At 45.8% G+C, this 8,992-nt stretch overlaps 1 protein-coding gene across 1 annotated transcript; it reads right to left on the bottom strand.

Moving 5' to 3' along the window:
• Positions 1–6,431: 6,431 nt before the first annotated feature.
• On the bottom strand, positions 6,432–8,992 carry LOC110325569 (mast cell protease 4). The gene is made up of 5 exons (XM_021203630.1): positions 8,908–8,992; positions 8,270–8,420; positions 7,627–7,762; positions 7,193–7,447; positions 6,432–6,786 (listed from the first exon to the last, which is right to left on the bottom strand). Exons 1-5 carry the CDS (start codon positions 8,960–8,962, stop codon positions 6,643–6,645), a joined length of 741 nt encoding a protein of 246 aa, XP_021059289.1. The 5' UTR covers positions 8,963–8,992; the 3' UTR covers positions 6,432–6,642.

The following is an 8,992-nucleotide window of genomic DNA, read 5'->3' on the forward strand; positions in this document are numbered from 1 at the left end:
CCTCTCCCGCTCAGGTCCTTCCCTTCCTCTGTCTCCCCTGATTATTTTGTTCCCCTTCTAAGTGGGATTGAAGCATCCTCACTTGGACCTTCCTTCTTGTTTAACTTCTTACAGTCTCCCTCTGTGTGTGGTGGTGGGGTATCATGGGTATCATATATTTTTTGTCTAATATCTACTTATCAGTGCGTATATACCCTGCATGTCCTTTGAGGTCTGGGTTACCTCACTCAGGATATTTTCTAGTTCTATCCATTTGCCTGCAAAATTCATGATGTTCTTGTTTTCTAATAGTTGGAATATTATTATATTGTGTAAATGAACCACATTTTTTGTATCCATTCTTCAGTTGAGGGACATCTGGGTTGATTCCAGTTTCTGGCTATCATAAATAAGGCTGCTATGAAATAGTGGAGCATGTGTCCCTGTGGTATGGTGGAGCATCTTTTGGGTATATGCCCAGGAGTCGTATAGCTGCGTCTTCAGGAGGAACTCCTTCCAGTTTTCTGAGGAACAGCCAGTTTGATTTCCAGAATGGTAATACAAGTTTGCACTTCCACCAGCAGTGGAGGAGTGTTCCCCTTGCTCCACATCCTTGCCAGCATGTGCTGTCCCTTGAGTTTTTTATTTTTATTTTTTTATTTTTTTATTTTGGCCAGTCTGATTGGTATAAGGTCGAATCTTGGGGTCATTTTGATTTGCATTTCCCTATTGACTAAGGATGTTGAACATTTCTTTAAGTGCTTTTTGGTAATTCACCATTCCTTTGTTGAGAATTTTTTGTTTAGGTGTGTATCCCATTTTTAAATTGGGTTTCGTTTTGCTGTTTTTGTTTTTTGGAGGGTCTACCTTCTTGAGTTCTTTATATGTTTTGGATATTAGTTCCAGAGGTCCAGGATAATAAATGGAAATATGCAATTGCTGGGGAAATTCTCTAGAAATTCCCCGAGAGCTGAGTTGTGAGAGATGCCCAGGACTCAGTGTGGGTGACCTTAGCTGCAGTGCCCAACAGTGGGGAGACAGAACCAGAATTCATGTCTAGTAGTTATACAAGGTCCCTAATGGAGGCATGGGGATACCTTTTGACTCAGAATTGTTACTGCTGCTATCCCGACTCTACCTAACTGGACTGCTGGAATATCTGTGAATTTTTGACTCAGAATTGTTCCATCTAAAACAAATACAGGAACAAAAATGGAGCAGAGACTGAAGGAATGGCCAACTAGTGACCTGCCCAACTTGGGATCCATCCCATGGGAAGGCACCACATCTGACACTATTACTGATGCTTTGTTGTACTTCCAGTCGGGATCCTAGCAAGGCTGTCCTCTGAGAGGCTCTACCAACAGCTAGCTGAGACAAATGCAGGTACTTAGAGCCAACCATTGGACTGAGGTCAGGTACCCATATGAAAGACTTAGGGGAAGGAGTGAAGCAACTAAAGGGGTGGAAACTACATAGGAAGATCAGGATCATACTGCCTTTAGCTGTCAAACACATTTTAAGCATCTGCTCGGTGCTTCCCTGGACTCAGAAGGAGTCTAATGAAGAGAAGGCCACACAGTGGAGTGCCATTTCTCTTGGAGACCATAGGTGGGAATTTAACTGCAGGTCCTGTGTTTTCCTTTGCTAATGCTGAGCTGTCCTCTGACACTGCATCACTAGCAGGGAAGAGGAAGATCAGGAGCTGGAGATGTCTTGTCTGGAGCCTCTGCATCGGTGAGACCAAGCCCCAGAGCCCAAGGCAAAGTTTTTCGCTTGTTTCCTTGAAAATGGAGGGGTAGGTCATATTGAACTAGGGTGCCGGCTCCACCACACCATGGCTCAGGTCCACCAGCATTGGACTATATCTCTTGGCTTGGCTGTAGGTGGGGGAGGAGATAAGGTTCAGTGCCCAGCAGGGCATCAACCTCATAAACGCTGACCCCATGATTTCCCTGCATTCTCTTTGTCTGCTACAGTTTCCCAGAATTCTGCTTTCCCTGCTGCCTCCCTTGGCTGCTTTCTGTGTTGTGTGCTGCAGAGTTCAATTATTGTCTGAAGACCATGTGATTAGTTAGAAAGGAATGGGGGTCAGTAGGACATGCTGCCTTTACTTAAGGCAGTGACTGATAAAACCTGTTGTTTCATTGTCTCAGGAAAGTCATGTCATGTACACTTCTAATGGCTACATTTTGAGGACACAGTCCATGATGGAAAGACATTACAGTAGGACTGTGAAGTGCGAGTTGCACTGCATCAGCAGACAGGAAGTGAGACTCTGACATAAAACTTCACAACCAGCCTGCCACAAACAACTTCCTTCTGTGATGCTGTGTCTCTTTGGGTTCTACAACCTTCCTAAGGCAGTACCACTAGGTGGGGACACAGTGTTCCAAGACATGAACCACAACAACCTGTTCAAAAGGTTTGATCAATATGCAACATAATATTTTAAACAGTATGTACTCAAAATTTCAATCATCTACAACATTGTAAGGCTGTTGGGAAAACTGGACTATCACAACAGAATGTGTTATAGAGTGCATGCTGCTCTGCCTGGGACAGCTGCCAACCAGGAGGCGTTAATTTCTTCTCTTCCTCCCCTTTTCCCTCCTCTTTCCATCTTTTCATCCACTTTCCCTTTTACCATACTCCCCCACCTCTCATTTTTTTCTTTTTAATTTGAGACAAGCTTTCATGTAGTCCAGGTTAGCCCTGAACTCCGTATGTAGATTAGGCTATGTCTTGAATCCTGCTCCTCCTGCCTGTGCCTCCCAAGAGCTAGGGTTACATCTGTGCACTATTGTGTCCAGTTGAGGATTTGTTTTTTAGGAGATAATTTAGTAGTGTGACTCTAGATGTAATTAAATGTTCAAGCTATATTCTGTGCACAAAGGTGACTCCAAGCTAACATTTAGTAGCTTTGCATTATAGGATGGAAAGCTGGGTATAGTGGTGTGTAACTTTAGTTTTTTTTTCAAGGCCTACTTCTAATGTTAGTTCTTAAACGTTTTAACCTGTCTTGTAGCCTACCACCCATTAGAGGTAGTGGGAAAGAACTGATACAGGGGAAATGGACCTGTTTAGAAATAGTTCTTTGGAACAGATTCCATCTGCATTGTCAGGAAACCAGCAGTTCAGTTCACAGTCAGCAGTGGCAGCCAACACTCACTAATACTTCACCAATATTTCAGCAGTCCAGTTAGGTAGAGTCAGGATAGCAGTAGTGGTTTCATGACCTAACAAGAACAGCCAGGCCTCAGCAGAATTGGCATTAGTAAGCAGAAGAGAGTAGGGCCAACAGGAACTTCAGTAACAGTTGAATCTTGGCTGTGAGTCTCTCAGCAAAGTGAAGACACGTGAAGACCAGAGACCAACAAGCATTGCACAACTAGCTCTATAGGCAAGCCAAGATTGCCAAGGCAGACCCCCAGCTCCCTTCACTCTGTTGGGTCCTTTTTATACTCACTTCAAACAACACATGTCCTCCACAGGTCTTGCCGCACCATGGGTCTTGCCTTAGTGTGTGAGTCTGACTTAGCAAAACTCCACATGAATCTGTTCCAGCTTATATCATTCTGTCAATCAACCCTAGTCTGCAGAAGTAGCAAGAAGCCACAGCACACCACCAGAAGTTTTTTGGTATGTTTCTTTCCGTGGAGTCCTGATAAATGGAGCTCAACTACATAATGTAAGGCGGGTCCATACATGAGTTTCTTTAGTGAAGAATCCTTCATCACATGTTTTTTCAAGTGCTTGCTTTAGCAGAACATCCTTTCACCTGTGCCTGCTTCAGAAAAATGTTCCTTCACAAGTCTGCCTTAGGAAATCCTTCACCTGTGTCTGCTTCAGCAGCATATTCCTTCATATGTTTGGCCCCAGTAAAACATCATTCAACCAAACTGACTTTCCAAAGGATCCGTAAGTTTCTACGTCAGTGGTGCATACTGCAAGCCTCAGTGCCTGGGAGGCTGAGGGAAGAGTGTGGTACTTGTTCCAGGTTTCCAAGCAAGTTTTTATAAAAAATAAATCAAAATGAAGCAAAATTCAAAAAGTGTTTAAACTTAAAAGTGACACAAGGTTATATTCCTTCCTTCCTCAAAATGTTTCTAAAGCTATTAAAAGTTTTCATTTGCAAAATAATTGATCAAAACATTCCATTGGAAGACTGAGAACACATGGGGGCAGGTGGTAACACCTGCTGCAGGAGAGTAATGACCCTGGCTTTTCTCGTCTTCTCCCACTTCACCAGAGACAGGACTCTGCTAATTGCAAGATTTTTCTGTTTTCTGAAGGTAAATACCCTTCAGTCACTGTTTAGCACATAAGCCTCCACATTCCTCTCAACTGCAATATTTTTTTGGTCTAAAGATTTACCCACTTTTGCTGACTTCTGGGTTTGTTTCCACTTTTCCAAAGGGTGAGCCTCTGCTGAAGTCTTGGACACTTTCTTCAGCTACTGTCAGCTGAGCTGATCTTCTCTTTGCACACCCTCAGTAGGTGTCTGCTGCTAGGTCACTAAGATTCCTTATGAAGCTAGGCATCCCAGGACTGCTACTGCACCCACCATGGGAAAATCCTTCTTATCTGCATGTTTGCCTTGCTGACCTCTTGAGACCATGGCTGTTCTATCTTTCCAGTGTCCATTGGGCCTGCAGCTTCTGCCCTTCTTCCACCATGCCTAAGAGCGGATGCTGTGGTGGTGATAAGGCTCTTGTCTTGATTTTGGAGCCTTTGGGTCACCAACTGCTCCTTTGGCACCAGGGGACCATGTGATGGGGTTTGCTCTGTAGAGGTGACCTTTCTGGAAGCCACTCATCCTGTGTCCTCAGCCCAGCTCTCAGGAGTCTCCACCTGCTCCCCTATTGCTGTGGGCCAGGCGGCAGGGTGGGGCAATCCCTCTCTCCTCACCTCCAGTTGCCCAGCTTACAGGAGGAAGACTGTCCCAAGTACATGTCCTTTGGGGTAAAGAGGCAGTGTGCCCTCAGCTGCAGGTTAGTGAGTATTCACCTCTGCTAAGATAAGACACAGCAACTGTCTGTGTTTCAGGTTTTCAAACCTTTGTATAAGCCAAAGGTAGTGTATAGTGCTTGGGGTCCCAGCACTAGGGAGGCTGAGGCAGAAGAATCATAGTTGGAAGTCAGTCTGAACTACATGGTGATAATATGCCCAAACTACACCAATGTAAGTCAAGACAAGAAAAGACCAATTTAGTTACTCAGGTATAAACAGCAGAAAACCAAACCAAACCAAACCAAACCAAATTAAACCAAACCAAACCAAATCACCCATGTATCTATAATCTAAATCAGATTCTTTAATTTTAAAAGATCCTTTTAGATTTCTTAGTGTTCCCCCTCCTGAGTTAGAATAGAGTTTATANTGAGTCTTGCACTTTGAAAGCTATCTCTGCATGTCTCCTGTACTGTGCTGAAGCTGGAAACCCAGAGGAGAGGCGAGCAGGCCAGGAGGAGGGTNGAGGTGCTGAGTTCCTCATCTGAGGCTGGTACTGGTAGTAATTTTTCATGGTACAGTAGTTTTCCTTAGACCTAGTAGACCTTATATGTCATCTATTTCCGTTCATAATCCACAGAACTTTGGGGCTAGTCATGACAGCAGTTTTTCATGGTGCAGTACTCAGAGGGCCACACCCCATCATATTGGGTCCCTGGGCCTACTAGACCTAATGTGTGGTCTCCTTTATTTCAGACTCCACAGAACACTGTAGTTAAAGCATTGCTTCTCTTGACTTAGGACATTGGGGGCTTTGGCTTTTAAGAATAGAGCAGGTCACTTAGAAGGTCACCTAACTCAGACATTCTTTTGAAAGGCTGGATCTTTGAGGAAGATGGCAGTTTTATGTGGGTGGCTCAGATGCAGGTCTAGAGCCACCATGCTAAGTACTAGTACATGCTGAGTACTGGAGGGTGTTTTCCTAAGCTAGTTCTGCCCTGCATTAGGTTCCAGAAAGTTCTGATGCTCTCCATGGTGACTGCTGCAGCCACAGTCATGCTCCAAGGACTTCTGAGGCAGGCTCTGCTCTAGCTGCAGGTGCAATACTGAGAGGATGGTGATGGCAAGGTAGGTGGGGAGGACACAGGGATCAGCAGCCATGTCTGACCTAGGCATGGAGTCTGCTATGATGTGTGGAAAGATGCAGTGGCTAAGGCATGGGGTTTGTGGGCAGAAGAGCTGAGAGACGAGGAGGGAGAAGATGAGAAGACAGGACAGTGGAGGGTAGCACAGAACAGTACACATTACCCTGGATATGAAATCTTACTGGTCACAGCCATGCGTGTTAGATAATATTCAGCAATCCAAAGTGGCACACCCTGTACCAGGAAGTCCGTAGTCAAGATTGTTAACATGACAAGATAATAGCTCAAATCAATTCTTCATTGAGCATAGAGAGGGGCTGAGTGTTTAGAGCACAGAGTGGAGTCACACAGCTACTGGAGGTTAGGTCTTTACTAAGGTGCATTACAAGGAACAGTCCATCATCACAGATTTTATTTTCAGATCATCTTGGTGATAGGCTGGGGACAGGCTGGGCGCAGGCTGGGGACAGGCAGGGGACAGGATGGACACATGCTTTGTTGAACCCAAGGCTTGTCAGAAGAGCTCTGGTTTGAAGACTCTGACGCCCGAAGGTCAGGCTTTTCGCTACTTGCCCTTTATGACTCTGTTAATCCAGGGCACATATGGGGAGATTCGGGTGAAGACTGCAGGGGGCTTTGCATCTCCACGTCCATAAGATACAATACCATGGGCCACCCCAGCGCACAGTAGTGGTCCTCCAGAGTCTCCCTGTATGTTAGAAAAATCAGACTATGAGCATAGATCACCTTCTCCCAACTACAGACTCCACCCCATCATAGCTAACTCCGTGGGGTAGTAAGGGTTCCAGGCTCCCTTTGGGTTTTAAGTTAGGAATTTAATGACTGATTCACACACACACACACACCCCCTCTGGCTTTGTCCCAGTGTTGAGACTGTTTCCCTTGCTCCCTTCATTTCTGATCTGGAGCTTAATGGGAAAGCTAAGGAAGGGCTTCGGCGTAGGCAGATGGGAACAAGAGGGATAATTTCAGTTCCCGAAGGGCCAGCAACCTAAGAACACAGGCATTGGTCACTGCCACGGTGAGATGCTCGGCACACTTCCTTTTCTGATGCTGTTGCCTGATGAAGGGAGGAAGAGCAGGTGTGTACTTACCTTGTACGCTGATCTTTTCTTTCTGGGACTGCCCACGCAGACCTGGAGGTTATAGTTGTAAAGCCAATAGTCTTTACAGGCCTCTTTATCCATGATTCTCAGTTTCACCTCCCTCAGGGTATCTGAGGTAGGTTCTGTCACTCCAGTTTGACCCCAGCCAGCTGCCCGGCACATCTTCCCTGGCTTGAGAAAGTCAGAAGGACGAGGCAGGGGAATTACATCCACAGAGGGTGTCTCCTTGGCTTTCTTTTGAAGCTGTTGGGGCAAGGAGAGATGCCAAATCAGAAAAGAATGCTTGGACATGGGGCCATTCACACTGGGGATTTAGTAGTGGGTTCTGAGGAAAAGGATTGGGCAAGACAGAATTAGAAGACCTGAGTCAGGAGGAGAGTTAAGGGTGGGAGACTTAAGCAGGGCAAGAAAAATAAGGGCACCTTCAGTAACATGACGTCATGGAGATTGGAATAGAAGTTGTACTTTGGGTGAACGATTTGTTTTTCTACTTTCATCTTCTGCTGTGTGGATTCAGTCTTGCTCACATCATGAGCTCCAAGGGTGACAGTGATTTCTCTGTTGATAGAGAAAGAAGCAGTGAAAAAGGCTGGTCTTATGAGGAGGATTCCTTCCAAGGAGAGCGATCCTAGAGTCTCTCTTCTCTATCCCAGGGCAGAGCCCCTAGACAGACTTGAGATGGAGCTCCCAGGACCACAGCCTTCTGAGAAGGACAGGGCTCAGAGAAACCCAGGACAGACAACTCTTCCTATACCCCACCCCCAGCACTTGGATGGAACCCATAGCTTTGAACATGATAGACAGGCACTCTGCATTGAGTTACACCCTAGCCTCTGGCTGAGCTCTAGTGACACCAGCACAAGACAAGAGCTGTAGATTCGGTCCCAGCTAGAGCCCTGCTTAAAGCTCAGACCTCTGCAAATAGAGACAACAATTCAAATGAGAGGCCTTGTGCTCCCCTTTTCCTCTCAGTGTAAGGAGAGCAGCGCTCAGAGCCATTCTTGGGGCTCTCCTGCTCTGGGACTCTGGCTCCTGCATTTCCTCACAGGAAGAGAAGCCTCTTACCTTCCTTTACAGTGTGCAGCAGTCATCACAAATTGGCGGGTTATGAGAAACCCACCACAGGTGGCTCTGAACCCTCTCTCAGTGGTGATCTCCAGATGGGCCATGTAAGGGCGGGAGTGTGGTCTAGACTCAACACCACCAATAATCTCCTCTGGAACAAAGAACCCCAAGTTCTTAGTAACAGGGGTTTAGGACCCCCTAACACAATGCTGGCACAGGAAAATGGGGCTAACTCTGAGTGATTGCTTCGAGCCCACCAAATGGGACTCAGGCCCATTCACACACTCTTTGATCCATTTTTCTCACTAGTTCTTACTGTCCATCATCATCCTTCATTCAGAACACAATGCCCATTCATGTTTCTGACTTTCTACTTCATCAGACATTCTCTACACCCTCATTCCATCTTCCTCAACACTAAGGGAAGGCCACAGAAGAGCTACCTATCAGAACAGAGAGTAATTTGGTGAAGTGTTCTAAAGGGGAATTAGTCTTTTATTCTTCCTTGACCTACAGATTTCGCCTAGACTATATCAGTTTAGTACACTTCTTCATGTTAGGGTCTCTGTTACCAAAGCTAAAAGATTAAGGGCAGTTTCTAAAAACTCAGAAGTTAGGGAGATGAAGACAAAACTCACCAGCTCCAGCCCCAGAAGGCAAGAGAAGTGCCATCAGGAATAGTAGGACCTGCATCTTGCCAGTTTTGGTCACAGCCTGGAGAGA

The sequence above is a fragment of the Mus pahari genome, chromosome 8 (assembly GCF_900095145.1).
Source record: "Mus pahari chromosome 8, PAHARI_EIJ_v1.1, whole genome shotgun sequence".
Lineage (NCBI taxonomy): Eukaryota > Metazoa > Chordata > Mammalia > Rodentia > Muridae > Mus > Mus pahari.